General features: G+C 41.2%; 1 protein-coding gene across 1 annotated transcript in view; it reads right to left on the minus strand.

Moving 5' to 3' along the window:
* Positions 1-18780, minus strand: part of pals2b (protein associated with LIN7 2, MAGUK p55 family member b) — a 67508-nt gene that overhangs the window by 27347 nt on the left and 21381 nt on the right. Inside the window, exons 2-5 of the mRNA XM_061982512.2 lie at positions 17662-17696; positions 11091-11350; positions 4703-4800; positions 4251-4403 (exon numbers count right to left, since the gene is read on the minus strand). Coding sequence (XP_061838496.1) covers positions 4251-4403; positions 4703-4800; positions 11091-11226 — 387 coding nt within the window. The 5' untranslated portion in view covers positions 11227-11350; positions 17662-17696. The remainder of the gene's footprint in view (positions 1-4250; positions 4404-4702; positions 4801-11090; positions 11351-17661; positions 17697-18780) is intronic.

Genomic DNA, 18780 nt, shown 5'->3' on the forward strand with positions numbered 1-18780 from the left:
AAAACCAACTTGGAGCAATCTTTGCGATGCCCAAGGCTGTCATGAACATCCGTCTGTCTAACCACGCCCGGCTTGACAAAACAATATTGTGATGACTATCATCCCCACCCACGTTTCTTAAGGAAAAAAAGGATTGAAACATCTAACCTCACTCAGGTATGCGGTCAGGCACAAGCTTGGCTCAGGGAGAAGGACGCCTCTGCAATGCAGAGTCCATGGCATTTTGGGTATTAACATCATATCCTCTTGATGGGGTCCCAGGGGCCCCATCAAATCATAAAAATGGGGTCCCACAGTACATTTTTGGGGTCCCACTTTTTTGTAATCGTTTTAAAAATAAATGATAAATGTATACATTATCCTGTTATACATCACATTCTATATTGTGTTTTGGAAATAGGTTGTCATAAATGTTACTTAATTAATTAAATAAATAATACAAAAGAAAACCAATTTTTATGCACATGTAAATGTATTCAGTTATAAACATTCATTCACTTTCTTCTTTCCTTCATGGATCTAAACTTTACCGCTGCCGGTATTTTTTTCTATATTTTCATTTAATAAGTTATAGGTGTATTTATTTCAGTATAGAAGTGTAAAAAGTTTTTTGCTTCGGTCATGAAATGATAATGGTGTGCCAGAGCATACATGTATATGACAAATGTAATTGATTATTCTCACCTGTAGGTAGATCATCAGTCGTTTAAAAACCGCCATACCTACACTTTCATGGCAAATAATGCCAACAAACTTAGAATTTGGTAAGTTAGTTTCAATGTCATTTAATACAGTGGCACTCAATGCCTCTAACATTTCATCTCTGGTTTCGTAATGGCCATAAACTGTGTGTTCTTCTTTAAGAATAGCGGGATGTGGGGTGATTGATGTGTGTAAGTGAGTGGGCAAGTTAGGAGAGGGAGCGCTAGCATGTTCAGGAGTGTTAATAGCATGGTGGATGTCCTGTTGGCTTTGTGGAAAACATAAATAAAGAGTTGTAACAAATCAACGGCCTCGTCATTCCAACCAAAGAGCGGAACTGTAGGGACCCAATGCCGGGTAAAATGGAGGGTGTTACCCCCGACAATATAACGGCCCTGGAGGGAACGTCTCCCTCGCGCTCCTCGACCACGGTCTGGGGGCAGACAAGCAGGAAAGGTGTAACATGATGTTTCTTGGTGCTTTGTGAGGCTGGATCTTTGAAAATCAGTGCACTCGTTCGTAAAGGTGTTCTTTTTCTTAGCCCGTTTACATGGCGTGCAAAACATCTTTCCATCATCATAAGTGAGCCATTTGCTGAAAAGTGGCTCCTGAAGCCACTTTTCATTGAAGCTTCGCTTCTTGGGTTTATTGCTCGTCATGACGAAAACAATAACAAGCGGAAGTCCCAATATCCGAAATGCAGCATTTGTGATTGCTAAAACTTTCGGCGGATCAAAATTTAGGGAATTGTACCGGAAAGTGCATTACTTTGAAGCCGACCAATAATTAATAGTAATTAATCATTTGACCCGGAAAATATAAACAAAACACCGGCGAAAAGCGATAATCGGTAAAAAAAAAAACAAGCAAACCGGGCTGTAAAAAAAAAAAAAAAAAAAAATCAGCATCCGGGGAACGCGCAGACTTCCGGAAATTCGCGTCCTTTCTGATTTCAATAAATAAAAAGACACAAAAAGTGCGTTAACGCCAACACAGTATCCTGTGTTTGTAAAACTGATTAAACATGTATACCAGGTGCTTATTTATTCAAATATTTTAAATTTTATTAAAAAGTACCAACTATTTTTGTGATATACACTACATTTGTGAAAAGTATATTTGTGTTGTATATTATATTATAGTAAGTATATTCTACCAGAGGTATGTGTAAACTTTTATTGAAGTTCTTATTTTATTTGTGATCAATTAATACTCTCGAGTCTACCAAACATCCAGTCTAGTATTATTCATATGCTGTACTTAAATTGTTCAGTCATTTAACTATTGCCAATAATTCAATTGCCAATTGTAATTTCAATAAAATAACCAGAGTTCAGTTGTTGTTATTGAACTGTTATCATAAATGAATAATTACTAGCAGTAGAAGCACAACATGTTTATACACAGCTGGTATGCTAAAATGATATACATTTGTCATACTGTCAAACCTGAATGCATTTTTTTAAATTGTTGCTTAACACTATTGTACTGCATTATCTGTGGTAAGTAAATACATATTGAAGCTGTCATTTTATTTTACTTTCTTGTTGTTTTAATAGGTGTGAACTACCAAAGAGAGCACTGTTTGTATCACACTTGATATCTCACAAACACAAGTAATCCCGCTGCAGGACTGCTTGTATCAGACATGATATCACACACACAAATAAACACTGCGGGACTGCTTGTATCGCACATGATATCACACAGACGTAAACTTGCATTGCACATGACATCACACAAGTAAAGAGAGCATGAATATATATATATATTATACACACACACACACACGTTTGGAGCCCCTGCCTCAAAAGAAAATGTTTGCCTTGGTGCACTTTCAACTTGCCTTGGTGCCCTAACATATAAGCCCTCCTTTAGGGCAACACTTGCCTTGACCTTAAAAAGTAAAAATTCGAGGCTTGCTGCAGTGTTTACTTATGTGCGATACAAGCAGTCCTGCAGCGTGATTACTTTTGGGTGATATCATGTGCGATACAAACAGTCCTGCAGTGTGTTTACTTGTGTATGATATCATGTGTGTTACAAGCAGGCCTGCAGTGTTTACATGTGTGTGAGATTATGTCTGATACAAGCAGTCCTGCTGCGTGTTTATTTGTGTGTGATATCATGTGCGATACAAGCAGTCCTGCAGTGTTTACTTGTGTGCGATACAAGCAGTCCTGCAGTGTTTACTTGTGTGCGATACAAGCAGTCCTGCAGTGTGTTTGTTTACCTGTGTGTGATATCATGTGCGATAAAAACAGTCCTACAGCGTGTTTACTTGTGCAAAGCTGCCAGTGAACATCGAAATGTCCTCCAATAAACACACACTTTCTATTATTTTAGTCAAGTCATTTACAAAAGGTAAACATGCTAGGCTATAGGCTACTAGGAGCTAGCAGCTACACAGCAGCTGAGCACAGCCCGACATTTGTAATAAGTATCCTGAAAGGGCACCCACCATATTATACAAACGACCTTTGTTGACCTATTGGTACCTGTTTTGTGTATTTGGGATCTGTATAAATACTGGAAATTCAAAATCAATGCATGGACGCATAGCGGATACATTTTTATAGAACAATCTTGCCTTCTTTCATACTTCCTCCAAACGAGCCGTTTTGAATTTGTCACATTTCCCCTAGTTGTGATGTCAATGGATACCTCCATCTATGGTATAGGTTTACGTTAGTCCGCCATTGTAGTCTGACGCTGTCATCAATAAGTTCCTTCTTTTTCTCTATCCTCTTGTTGCGGAGCAGACTGGCTCGTACATGCACATGCATCCTCCGCTGTTGCCATTTTTTACACAAAGTAGTGCATAGTTCGAATTTATATATGTCAGTTGACTCCATATGGAAGATAAAAGCTACAACATGGATGACAGGGAGAAGACGCTGTCAAAGTGGAGGCACGTAAACAAGTGCACCCACAAAACGTCGCATCCTGAAGAGACTGCCAGAAAGTGACTTGATGATGGTCTGTAAAACATCATCTGTGCAACATTTGGACCACCTTTAAATGTTATGTAGATCACAAGGAAGTGTTTACATGTAAAAATAATAATAATAATAACATGACCCCTTTAATTAAACAATACTGCATTGTAAAACAGAACATCTGTCAATATAAACAAACATCAAAGAGTTATAGTTGCATATTACTTACACATACAGTCTCCAAGGCAGAAGCGTATTAGAAAGTATGCAGTAACAAACATGTCAGCATTATTCATCTTGAGCTGAAGTTGATTAATTATTGTGGCCACCGGGTATCACTAAAGACAAATTACCGCTCCTTTTAAGTCTGTCTTAAAAGTGTTTTCCATACCAACTATTGTTCTCTGACTAATTTCACTGAAGCAAGCCTTTTATAGCGCTCCACACCACAAAATAAGAAAAGTATGTACTGTATTTTGTGCTGATATTAGATTAATATCGGTATCGGCCAATATTAAAGGCTCCAATATAGGTATCGTATGGGATGTGAAAAAGTTGTATCAGCATCTAAAACGTTGGGTGTCTTTTGGCTCAAATAAACGTGCTCACCTGGAAGTGCGGCTCCTGCAGGATCTTGGACAGTTCGGCCGCGCTGTCGTCTTTGACCTTGAGGCTGCTGATGTCGCCCAAGATGTCCGTCACCAGCTCCATGTTGTTGTCTTGCACCGCTTCCAGCTTCACTTCCTCCAGCTGTTCGTGAGCCTGGCAGAGAGACACACTCGCTCAGGGAAGGTGGCAAGAATTGTCTTGGAATGTTGCCTACTATGTGCAAATGTGGATTAGTGCCTCAAGCATATGCTTTTGTGAAAGTTGTGTACGTGGGAAAGTTCCAGGACGACAATTAGTATGTGCACTGCATACACAATCAACAAAGCGATGCAGCGTGTGTCAACTTGTTGCGGTCTCCAGCATTTGGGCAATTAAAGCCGGGACTAGGCAAGCTTCTGGTTCTTCCCCCTCACCTACTACGGGTGTGTGCTACCTTAACCAGGGAAGCGTACAATGGGACTTTCCATGATGCCGCGCAGGAAGAGCAGGTCGATGTCTTTGGCGCCCCCGGTGGTGGGAAGCTCACCCAGATTGTCCAACTCCTGCACAGCTGAGACACAAGATGCAGGGTTGTAAGCAAACGTAGAAGAAACTCCACAATGGACATGTCTACGTGGGCACAAGTTATCGGCCCAATCAGATTAAAAATGCTTCATATAAACACGTCAATCTGAAGATTCTGATTCGATACAAACGGGAGGAGTGGCAGTTATTCCGATGTACACCCATCGGGTCCGGTCTAAATCTCCCTTGCTGCGAAAGTGTGCTTTGTAAGCGTGAACCGTTTCCGCTATTGAGACAGCCGGTTGTTTATTGCCGAGCAGCAAACATGGCAGGAGAGAAACTGAATCGATCTGTGGCCGACACAACCTTCTTGTTAGAAACGTTAAGAGAACTCAGAATTGTTGAACGCCTGCATGGAAAAACTGCAGGAAGCCGGAATTCACCAAATCGCTGGAAAAGTTTGAAGGCTAAACGTCAGAACGGTAAACGTGTTTCCCACCGCTCCTGCTTTCAGTTTTACCGTTTGATAGAGGACCTAATGGGAGATCGGCCGTTGAATCAACGGCCTAGATGTTGGTTCGGAGGTGGAATATATTAACACGCCTGAGGACTACCACTCTGAGGTTCCTTAGGAAGAATGCAGCATCAATAGTAAGGTGACGTTATCCAAGTAAAACTTCATGAGAAACTGTTGTTTACAACTGTCCTAGTTTTAGGCAGCTGTGGGAAAATGCTGTTTTCATCAATCAATTGACATCAATTTGTTTACAACTTAGGCAGAAGTCGTTTCTTCTTCTACTATTTTTTGGTGGGGGCCGGGGGACAACTCTGTCCATGCCGAGTAGATGGTTTATTCTGAAATGGGGCCCCAAACGGGCATTACATGTGTTTCTTATGTCATGTGATTGTTTAGTGGCTTGAAATTTCACCAGGGAGGGTTTGTTTTTCAACTTTTTAAATTGCATTCTGTTTTTGATTGCAACGTTGTTAGAATAAGATATAACAAATTAAGTATACACACATTATTTTATGACTTCTTTCGGCCCCATCGACTCCAATTATAACTGTTATTTTTAACAGACTGTAATCCTGGTATTTTACTGTATTTTTTCCATGAAAACCATCCATCCATCCATTTTCTAACGCTTATTCCCTTTGGGGTCGCGGGGGCGCTGGAGCCTATCTCAGCTACAATCGGGCGGAAGGCGGGGTACACCCTGGACAAGTCGCCACCTCATCGCAGGGCCAACACAGATAGACAGACAACATTCACACTCACATTCACACCCTAGGGCCAATTTGGTGTTGCCAATCAACCTATCCCCAGGTGCATGTCTTTGGAGGTGGGAGGAAGCCGGAGTACCCGGAGGGAACCCACGCAGTCACGGGGAGAACATGCAAACTCCACACAGAAAGATCCCGAGCCCGGGATTGAACCCAGGACTGCTCAGGACCTTCGTATTTTGAGGCAGACGCACTAACCCCTCTTCCACCGTGCAGCCCCATGAAAACCGAATTAATTTAATTCTTGCCCACTAAAAAACAAGTATCGTTTTGGTGCATTTGCACATTTGCACCCATTAACCACCAGATGGTGCCTGAAACTCATGAGCATAATTCTCAGAGTTTTGGTGAGTGTAAATGAGTTAAACTGCCATTAAACCGTAAATTAAATGACATTGGGCAGTTACATATAGCATGTTCTTATATATATATATATGTATATATATATATATATATATATATATATATATATATATATATATATATATATATATATATATATGTAAGAACGTGTCGAATTCAATAAACTCAACAAAGTTCCGCCTGCTTTCTCTCACTCAGTAGGCACTGTAATAATAATTTTTTTCTACTCGATCAAAATCTATGCTGTCATGAATTATTGACCTATTTAAGGCAAACCTCAAAACCTCAAATATTCCACTCTGCAACTTATTTTTTTTAAATATTGCATATTTTGCATATTCCTATTATAAAAACCGTTGTTATTTTTACCAAAAAGGCCATAACGCGTAAAAATAATATAATAAATAATAAAAACATTTAAATCAATAGATAGATCTGAAGTTGTTAAAAGATTTCAAGCATTGAAGGTAAAAAATATATATTTATATTATTATTGCTCACCTTCTGGGTCCTGAGAGTGTGTCTCGTCAATCTTAAAATTGCGCATTCAAACGCTTTGCGCATGTATACGCACGTCATGATCAAATCAGTTTATTTAGTGTCCATGGAATTTGGACTGCTGATCAACCAAGGTTTAGATCAGCTTGGGGAAATTTTGCAAATGTAAACATACTGTGGCTATAGACTTTTATTTTCTTTCTTCAAATTGTGACCTCTCAAGGTAGACTTTTCACCTAAATAATCCAACTTATTGGTAACGGTTTATACCTTATACTCGTAAAAATGGTCTGGATATGCTTCCAAGCTGTAGAAGTCAGGTGTACAAAAGCCAAAATAAAGCAGGGATTATAGGATTATAATGTTCCAACAAATACCTTGCGGACGCAAGAGCGCTGATTGTTGAGAATGATTGGCAGGGTTTTAATGCCGAAGAAGGCCCAACTCAAGATACTTCCGTGTGCAGCTCTGTACCTTTGTGAATATGTCCAGTCAAGTCAGACTGTACAAACGTGCTCCCTATGACACATACTCGGAACTAGACCGGGCATGAAAAACAACAAGTCATTGGAGTTGGTGACAGAGCGTTGAGAATCAACTCACTGGGTTACCAAACCAGTTCCGTATTATGACATGTAAGTACTAGACATGTCCGATAATAAATGCGTTCAAATGTAATATCGGAAATTATCGGTATCGTTTTTTTTATTATCGGTATCGTTTTTTAAATTTAAAAAAAAATGTTTTAATTAAATCAACATAAAAAACACAAGACACACTTACAATTAGTGCACCAACCCAAAAAACCTCCCTCCCCCCTTCACACGAAAGGGTTGTTTCTTTCTGTTATCAATATTCTGGTTCCTACATTATATATCAATATATATCAATACAGTCTGCAAAGGATACAGTCCGTAAGCACACATGATTGTGCATGCTGCTGGTCCACTAATAGTACTAACCTTTAACAGTTAATTTTACAAATTTTCATTAATTACTAGTTTCTATGTAACTGTTTTTATATTGTTTTACTTTCTTTTTTATTCAAGAAAATGTTTTTAATTTATTTATCTTATTTTATTAATTTTTTTCAAAAGTACCTTATCTTCACCATACCTGGTTGTCCAAATTAGGCATAATAATGTGTTAATTCCACGACTGTATATATCGGTTGATATCGGTATCGGTAATTAAAGAGTTAGACAATATCGGAATATCGGCAAAAAGCCATTATCGGACATCCCTAGTAAGTACAGTAAGTGACAAATGCATCCAGAAGACACTGTGAGAGACGTATTGAACAACAAAATGGAATGGTGTGCATGTAGTCAGCATACCTGCACTGCTTGTCATGTTTTGTAGGTTTTGACATTCTCACAGCACCGACTGAAATTCAATAGATGTCCTGATACATAGTAAGTAAGCATACTATTAATTCAAACACATAAAAAGCACCACTTCTACTTTAGCATCATGATTAAAGAGTGGATTGTCGGGAGAAACATTTAATTCTGCGCCCATAAAGGACAAAATGATATATAGCCTAACAGAAGATTGCACTGTAAAACTTCCTTAAGCTTTCAGAGGGACTATATTGATATTGATTTCATCTTTATTTTTATGGGGACCACACAAACGCACTCGTTCACAGGCCAGGATAAACATGGCGCAGACACATAAACGACCATTACACTTGCTCACTCACAATTACTCAGGAGACAACCCGTCATTTACCGCCCGTCCTGCAATGTTGACTTATGAATAAAGCTGGAGACCATTTTGGGCTAAAATGTACTCAGAGACCCCACAAGTCAACTGATGGCACAAAAGCATCCCACATTACAATGTAAGGTTTTTGTGTAATCTGTTTCGACCTTTAGCCACAGGAATGTTTGCTGGTCTCATCCTGCCCCTCTGCCACGTGCACACTTCTGGATGCTCTTCTATCCAGTATGAGAAAGGGTTACAAGGTTCTGTGTGATCCAGTCTGCGTGCATTGTAACCACTTTACACCTGCTGAGAACCTGCGTCCTCTGTGGGGGACATTTGTTTTGCAAAAGAGAGTAATTTTTTCTCGGACAAAAAAAATTGACCCAAAAGCCAGGGATGTTCTGATCATCCATGAGTGAGATCCGCCACTACCAATACAATGTTTTATCTGTAAATTAATAGTACACAATAACTAAACAAAAGCAAAGCTACTATCTTCTACTTTTTAAATTCCTTTGGTTTTTGCCCTCAAAGTCTACTCTTCTTAAAATGTACTGAGCACTTATGTCTTGGTGTTGCTTAAAGATAGCTTAGCGGTTAGCTTACATATTAGCATGCCTGCTCCTGACTTACTCTCGGTGTGTAACGTGTACTAAGAAATGCAGTTTTTTTTGCTGTAATGGAGGTGATTATCATCAACCTAACATTGTATGGAGACACATTATTTGCTGCTAGCTGCTTGTCATCTGGGATACTAAAAATACAGTAAATTCCTGAATATTAGACACTACTATTTTCCTACGTTTTGAACCCTGCGGCTTATAAAACAGTGTGGCTAATTTATGGATTTTTTTTCTCTGACAGTCACAATGTATATAGTTAAGAAAAAAAACAAGCAAATACACTGAATAGGTGTGTTATTATCTGTGCTCTGGCGCCATATTTCGGACAAGTTCGCTCACTGCAGGCGCTGCAGTGCTGCATTGCCCTTCTGTTTGGACTGAGCTTTTAACCAGAAGTTACATGTCCTTTTCCATCTTATAGCCGTCAATAGCGTTTATACTCGTACGAGTTCTTCATTCATCACTCCAAGCAACGTTTATAAGTTTTATAGTTTATTCTAAAATTATATTTACTTACTAAACCGTCCCATGTGTGATGTCTATAGGAGTGTTTTCATACATATTTGTATGTACTATCGTAATGTAATGAAGCTAGCGTTGTTAGCATTAGCTAATATGCTAACACATTTACATGTATCTGTGTGTTAGTATTATTAACTTACAGTGATATGCTTTTTTTATTGTTTTAGTTTCACAAATTCCTCAGTAAATTAACCAAAACGTCACCGTGGAGTTATTGAGTCTATTTAGCTGATTGGAGAGCTAGCTTCCGCAGCTAGTGGGTCCATGGCGATGACTTCTGTTTTGTTTGATCTACCGTTTTACTGCCGTGTTACAGACATCGTTTGGAATCAATTAAGGTATGTAAATAAAAAATTACGAAATATTTCTGTGTAAATAACATTTCATTTCACAATGTATATATCTGCGGCTTATAGTCCGGTGCGGCTAATATTTGGAAAAATGTTTTTTCTTCTAAAATTTTGTGAGCGCGGCTTATAGTCCGAGAAAAAATGGTCCGATACTGATCGATGGTCTATCGATCGGCACACCCATACTAAAAACAAATGCACTGGTTCTCAGGAGGATATGATACATACTAGAGCTACCCCCTGAAGACAGAAGCCTCGGTAAACACCAAGGGTTTGGACTGAGCCCCTTTGTAAAAGTACACTGGTGATCAAGAGCTCGACTGTTTTTTATTCGTTGTTGATATTTTGTTTCCTATTCGGTGATGTCCAACTCAAAACAACAATGATGTACGTTTACACTTTAACCTAATAATTCATATCTAATCTGAGGCCGGATTCCGACCTAAGGGTTTCCGGTCCTGTGTTTTGTCCCCCTAACTATATGCGTCCATTACTCTTTTCCAAATTAAGCTCAAATTAGAGTTGTCTCTCTCAAATCTGAATTATTTATCTGATCATTTTGCAGTCTTCTATGCTTCCAGCTAACAATATTTCTTGTACAGCATGGTCCTTCCTAGAGGCATCCATGGGAGATTTGTGTGAAAGAACGACACCTCATTCACTTTGGAGTGAACACTGAAACAAAGATTGCCAGCCATCCTTTCTCGGTTGCACTCTAATTCTCACAGACAACTAACCTCTTGTAGCAAGAGCAAAGATGAGTTGACTGTGTATTTGTTTCCATTTTCACTTGCTGTAGTTAATATTGCATGGCTGTGTATGTTTGGTGAATACCGATTCCTCTGGAAGTGTGAGAAAAATCCTTGTAGAACAGAACTAAAAACCTGCACGTTGCTGTGGTGTAGCTGAAAATGCGATGAGATCATAGCAAACATCACTCGTACATTCCAGAGAGCAGAAACCAAATGGCTCCAGGCCTTCCTCACCTCCAGATGTGTCTGCTCCCTGGTTGGCCTGGACAGCCGCAGGAGGCACTTCCGCTCCAGGCTGGGCCGGGGGCACCACCTCCTGCGTCGCCTCCTCCTTCCGCGCCGCATTGGCGTCCTCCATGGCCGTGACCATCGTTGAGCCCACCTCTTTCTTCCTCCCCGCTGCCACAAGTATGCAAACCGGCCGCACCGCCGGTAGTTGTGGAACTACCGCGTGTGTCGGTCCTGTGTTTCGGTTGTCTGGCACTGCTCAGACTCTACGTTCAGAAGAGAGGGAGGACAAAGAGCATCAATAGAGCGGGGTTAAGATCAAGAGATGAGCGGGACAAGTCAAAGGGGTTTTGTGAATACAAGTTGTGAGAGAGTTATGAAAGCTGCAAATAGGCTGGATGCGAGCACAGATGTGCTCCTGCGTGCCTCCCTCCTACTCTGTGGCTTTAATACGCAGCTTTGCCAAACCCTCACCCCCCCAGTCGCCCTCCATGCGCACTTATAATCCCACAATCCTCTCCTGCCGCAGGGGGCTTGCGTGAGGAGTACCCCTCCTTTTGTTTGCCCCTACAACCCCACCCAAAGTTCAGGTGCCTGGCCCACTTGTCTAGACACACACACACACACACACACACACACACAAGTTGGGCTGGTTATTACGTAAGTCATCTTACATAAGTGCCGTAGAAGTGGGGGCTTGACCCCTACATTCCCAGTCTCTTCCGCCTTTCTCCAATGCGTGCTGGGTTGGGAACCCCGCAGATTGTGTTTGTGTGTATTTCCAATGGGAGCTTCTAATTTCCTTTTTGTTTCAAATCTTGTCCCTTAAATGCTGATGACAGGCTGCAATTTAAAATGCTCCTGCGATCAGGGGGGTGAGTCCATATCTACACTGCCTTCGCTCAATGCCTCTTATTTGGAGCATGCTGTCAAGCCAGTTTGGGGCCATGCTCGTATCATTGTCCTGTGGAATGACTTTGCTGAGGTATTCCCCCAGCTCCATGTGCTTTACCATCATGAAGCAAACATTTATAATCTGCAGTCGTCCTTCGTTTATCGCAGGTCTGCACATGGGAAACTAATTTCCGCAAAGTAGAAATATTATCAAAAAGAATCATATTTTCATAAAGCAGAAAAAACAACCTTCTAAATACAGTTTTTAACGTAATTATAGCTCTCCAAACATGAAATAACAGCCATACAGTCATCTTTTTCACTCAATATAGTAGCCTGTAGATTAAAGTACTCACTGGTAGCCCTGGGAATCTTCAAAGCATCATTGCTATAGCCGTTGACCGGACGCTACATAGAAATACTTTATCACATCCTGGGTAATTCTTGTAAGTTATAAAATAGGAACCAGTTAGAACCACAGGAGTGTGTTGTTCAACAAAAAGTTGGTCAACTAGACGCTCACAGCTACGACCATTAGCCGTGTTTTTAGGATTCTGTGTTGTTAATAGAGATCAGAAAACTGATAAATTCTCCATCCATCCCGATTCAAATGTGGACGATTCTGAATCGATAGACAAATGTCCAATTATTGATAATTTACATATGTTCGGTTCTAAAATGCGGTATTAATGCTAATGTTCTCTAAACTTTAGTGCCAGGTTTGGTTCAAACTAACAATTGAAGCGAAACCATTAGCTAACATTCTTTTAACGTTGTGTGTTACCTGGGTTAGCACAGACAAACACGGAGGAGGGGCGAGGAAAAGACAAGCAATGGCACCAAGCGAGCTTGAAAGTGAAGTAGTGAAACAAGAAAATAATAAATACATTTAAACAGACGGCTAACAGAAACCGCGTTACGTCAGAGAGCTTAGAAGAAGAAATTGACAAGTCGATGAATAGGTCAGAAGAGACAATAACATCCATACAGTGCAGCAACAGTTTGAGCCATGGAGATGTCATGAATGAGTAGATAGACGACACGTCTTTGAGAAGCAAGTTTATGGTGATTGGGGCCTAAGTGTTTGTGCATTCTGTGGTTTCAGAAGGCACACAAATTCAATCAATCAATCAATCAATGTTTATTTATATAGCCCTAAATCACAAGTGTCTCAAAGGGCTGCACAAGCCACAACGACATCCTCGGTACAGAGCCCACATAAGGGCAAGGAAAAACTCACCCCAGTGGGACGTCGATGTGAATGACTATGATAAACCTTGGAGAGGACCGCATATGTGGGTAACCCCCACCCCCCCTCTAGGGGAAATTAAAATCAAGGATGCCTGCTCACCAAGTAGGGACTTCTTTTTTCACTTAGCAGGCAGCTACAGTTCCAACGCGTCTCGTCTTCCATGAAAATTAATCTATGCTGTGCGCTAATATGCAAAAACCGGGAATGACACAATACTGCATATGTCAGTAGCCAGAGGAGCAACCTTGTAGAAATATATTTAATGATGAAATAATACATTTACATTACGTAATAATAATATACACTATAGTAACAATATAATAATAATACACAATTTAATAATTACATGATAAAAGATGTATAAATAATGGATTTATGAATCGTAATTGAAACAGCAGGTTCCCGAAGATTCCCCCCTATAGCGGTTAGCATTGCGTGTCCTGTGTAAAGCTCCCTCACAATGCCATGTGGAGCTGATAATGCTAAAGATGAAGTGCATCAACAGAGTTGATCGCTGATAGCGCTCTTTTTAGCATTATTGGTGCGCCAGTACAGCTATTCTCACGTCTCGTCGTGTTTTTAAACATTTATTTTCACGTCAAAATATCGCTTATGGATTTTTTTAATGAACTATCAATAAAAATACTAGAGATGTCTGATAATGGCTTTTTTGACGATATCCAATATTCCGATATTGTCCAACTCTTAATTACCGATTCCGATATCAACCGATATCAATATATACAGTCGTGGAATTAACACATTCTTATGCCTAATTTTGTTGTGATGCCCCGCTGGATGCATTAAACAATGTAACAAGGTTTTCCAAAATAAATCAACTCAAGTTATGGAAAAAAAAATGCCAACATGGCACTGGCATATTTATTATTGAAGTCACAAAGTGCATTATTTTTTTTAACATGCCTCAAAACAGCAGCTTTTGGAACATGAGGAGGTTGATTTGGGCGGGATTGATTTGGGGGGGGGGGGGGGGGGGGGGTGTATATTGTAGCGTCCCGGAAGAGTTAGTGCTGCAAGGGGTTCTGGGTATTTGTTCTGTTGTGTTTATGTTGTGTTACGGTGCGGATGTTCTCCCAAAATGTGTTTGTCATTCTTGTTTGGTGTGGGTTCACAGTGTGGCGCATATTTGTAACAGTGTTAAATTTGTTTATACGGCCACCCTCAGTGTGACCTGTATGGCTGTTGACCAAGTATGCATGCATTAACTTGTGTGTGTGAAAAGCCGTAGATGTTATGTGACTGGGCCGGCACACAAAGGCAGTGCCTTTAAGGTTTATTGGCGCTCTGAACTTCTCCCTATGTCCGTGTACACAGCGGCGTTTTAAAAAGTCATAAATTTTACTTTTTGAAACCGATACCGATAATTTCCGATATTACATTTTAAAGCATTTATCGGCCGATAATATCGGCAGTCCGATATTATCGGACATCCCTAAAAAATACGATACAAACAAACATTTTTAAACGCTGGCCTCAGCCGCAGGTACTCGCTGTTCTTCTTGCCTAAACGTCGCACTGAGCTGCAGGACAAGGAGACGATCAGGAGCACCAAAACAAGCTTGATCGTTAGCTAACTGTCTCGCTTGCTTACGTGTTGTCGGATCCATTCACTCTCCGACACACAACACTGACAACTGTCCACTTTGCTGCTAATCATATTTGGATGATTACAATCTCAACACTGTTTGTTCCCAACTAGTTATAGTTCTAGAATATTTTTTTACAGGGATCCGCTAGTCATCGAAATTCTGCTATGTTTCTAGCCAAAATGGTCATTTTTTAATGTCTCTTTTAAATCGCCAAAACAATGCGTATTGATGGAGTCAAATTGCTTTCGTGGTGTAGCGGCTGGCTATGGGGTTCTAGCCAATGACTTAGACTGGGGGGCAGGACTTACGGGGCAAGGATGGGGAAGTGACGTGTTGTTGTCAGGTAAAAGTTTGTGCGAGTGCTGCCAAGAAAGAAGAGAGACGTATATAGAGCTTGTTGTACAAGAGTGTGGCTTTTGTCAAATACATAATGACAAATTGGGAATTTGTCTGAGCCGCAATTCTTGGAACATGACAGAATGTTTTGGTCGCTGTCGGTTGCTTCCGTTGACATTCGGGAACTTTCGGAAGTGCAATACTGTGGAGGGGAGAAACATAAATTTCAGCGGCTTTGCTGCGCTTTGGCTCGCAAACGTGTCCTTAACATCTCGGCATGTTTAGGTACTTGTATGTTTGTGTTAATATCATAGTGTAGCATCGGTAAATATCGTGATATAGTGATTTGGTTTTGAAATAACACGTACGTGTTTCATAATTGACGACTTTTTCAACATGAACTGTGTCTCTGTTGGATGTGGGAATAATGAATTATTGGAATTGGTCGTGGTTAAAAAAATAAGTCGACAGATGTCCGCCTTTGGAAATCAATTTTCCAGCACTTTGCAGTCTTTGCGATGGAAAGTGATCAACCATGAATTGATTAACGTGGAAACAAGTTGAAAAACTTATTCGGGTGTTACCATTTAGTGGTCAATTGTACGGAATATGTACTGTACTGTGCATTCAACTAATAAAAGCCTCAATCAGTCTCAATCAATCAAACCGTTGGTTGTTATAGAAACAACATTGCGAGGGAAGCAAACATGCAAAAAAGAAAACTTTGAGAAACGAAAACGTCAAACTGCCTACTGAGTCATTTTCATAAGTTACTACTCTTAGTAAGTAATAATATGGCAAATTGATGTTGACCAGTAGATTTTATGTCTCATGATTTAAAATACTAAACCCACTAACTTGTACTAGATCTAGTGCATTGCCAAAGTTGCCTAAAAAGCACTATAAAGTATAATTATGCATTCATTAAGTTTACATGTAATTAAAAGACAAAAACAAACTTGTAAAAGACAATCTTCCATCCACGACTTTACTAAGTCGCTCACGAGTTCAACAAAATATTTGACTTTTACAATTACCATCCATCCATCCATTTTCTACCGCTTGTCTTTTTCAGGGTCGCGGGGGGTGCTGGAGCCTATCTCAGATGTATTCGGGCGGAAAGCGGGGTACACCCTGGACAAGTCACCACTTCATCGCAGGGCCAACACAGATACAGACAACATTCACACTCACATTCACACACTAGGGCCAATTTAGTGTTGCCAATCAACCTAAACCCAGGTGCATGTCTTTAAAATATTTGTTATAATTATGTCATTATTCTTACTTTTATTCGGAACTTCAAATTGATCTTTTCATACATGAAAACACACTTTTCTTTTAATTGCATTTTTACAGCATTTCTATGTAGAAAATGCCTTCAAAGCATCTTAGAAATGGTCAAATCTCTTCAACTACAGGCGCCCCCTTGAACCCCAGCTGATATTTTTAAATTCCTCTATTTTTTTAAATCTCGCTGGGATCCCTGTTGTTAGTAGCCAGCGAGAAGGTATATTTTAGATGTGACCGATGTAAACAGAGGTCACAACGCCGCAAGTGTATTACCCGAGGGGGCGTGGCTTCAGGATAGAGCTGCCGATTGAGAAACATTCTTTGCTTGCATGGTATAGAATTTGACATTTTCAATTATAATAATGTTAGTAAATGATTTGGTAAAAACTGTGTGCTACATTACATGGGATTTGTACGTGCTTGGTAAATGAGAATAAATCTAAAAGGTAAAAATAAATAGTGTAGAAATGCTCCAATTGCATGAAATGTAGTCTTGATTTTCAACATTTTCTTTCGGTGTTTGCGTGGCAGCGCTTTGTCCTGACAGAAATGTTCCTCTTTTTTTCTTCAAGGGTTCTCACATCCCTGTGAATACTGACCAAATGGATATTGGTTCCACATATTGAGTCAAAATGTACTATTCAATTGTACAGTACAAGTTTAAACATAATATTAGCAAGTATATTAATTGTTAGAGGTCAGATGATGATGACTAGGTCGTTCCAAAACAGCCAAGTCCGGTATCGAGGACGTCCATGAAGCTCCGCCCACACTGACACAGCTGTACACGGGGCTTTAATCTGGCCGCCTAGCCCCGCCTCTCCCTCAACTAGACCAGTCTCTCCATCCCCCAACCCAGGACGGTGGATTTTAATCTGGCAACAAAAGCACAGGATTACAAATCTCTGCCTCCCTTTGCGCGCCATGTCCAACCTGCAGACAGCTAACGGTATTGCTGTCTGCAGCATCCGTGTGAAGGGCCTAAGATGTTGTTAAATAGAAAACAAACTTAATATTCATTTGCTTTTCCAGTCTCACAGGCAGACCCCAAGTGCACTTTAGAGCTGATGTTCACACTGAACACTAAATCTGTCAGGCAGTTCTCCCACTGAAGCCATAAAGCCATGTCAGCATGCAGAAACATTTTCCTCGAACTCTCCCGTGTGAGTAGTGGTAGAAAAGTCCTATTTACCCTTTTCCACGTGGTGTCTGCTCTCCAGTTGACTCCTGCACACAGAAGAGGAAAGAAAGAATGTTTGATACGGAAGTAGTAAAATACATGAATATTGTCTTCTACAAAAAGCCATAAAGAGTGATTTCCCACTCTCCTCACATCAAGATGGTTACTTTGCCCTGTGGACCAGTCATTCATCGTCATGACTCTCAGCCACAAGACACCAGTCTAGCCTGCAAACACTCATGCATGTTTTTGCCGAGCCCGTATTGTCAGCTGGCGAGGTGCCTCAGAAGTATTTAAGGACTTTACTTGTGACATCTCCTCTCTGAGCTGCCACCTTAACGTGGTACAGGAGTTTGCGTGTCCCAATGATCCTAGGAGCTATGTTGTCCGGGGGCTTTATGCCCCCTGGTAGGGTCTCCCAAGACAAACTGGTCCTAGGTGAGGGATCAGACAAAGAGCAGCTCGAAGACCTCCATGATATATAAAAACCAAGGACCCAGATTTCCCTCGCCCGGACGCGGGTCACCGGGGCCCCCCTCTGGAGCCAGGCCCGTAGGTGGGGCACGATGGCGAGCGCCTGGTGGCCGGGCCTGTCCCCATGGGGCCCGGCCGGGCACAGCCCGAAGAGGCAACGTGGGTCCCCCCTCCAATGGGCTCACCACCCATAGCAGGGGTCATAGAGGTCGGGTGCGATGTGAGCGGCAGCCGAAGGCAGAGCACTTGGCGGTCCAATCCTCGGCTACAGAAGCTAGCTCTTGGGACGTGGAACGTCACCTCGCTGGGGAGGAAGGAGCCTGAGCTAGTGCGCGAGGTGGAGAAGTTCCGCCTAGATATAGTCGGACTCACTTCGACGCACAGCAAGGGCTCTGGAACCAGTTCTCTCGAGAGGGGCTGGACTCTCTTCCACTCTGGCGTTGCCGGCAGTGAGAGGCGACGGGCTGGGGCGGCAATTCTTGTTTCCCCCCGGCTCAGAGCCTGTACGTTGGAGTTCAACCCGGTGGACGAGAGGGTAGCTTCCCTCCGCCTTCGGGTGGGGGAACGAGTCCTGACTGTGGTTTGCGCTTACGCGCCAAACCGTACCTCAGAGTACCCACCCTTTTTGGATTCACTCGAGGGAGTACTTGAGAGTGC

Source organism: Nerophis lumbriciformis, linkage group LG21, assembly GCF_033978685.3.
Source record: "Nerophis lumbriciformis linkage group LG21, RoL_Nlum_v2.1, whole genome shotgun sequence".
In the NCBI taxonomy this organism is placed as follows: Eukaryota; Metazoa; Chordata; class Actinopteri; order Syngnathiformes; family Syngnathidae; genus Nerophis; species Nerophis lumbriciformis.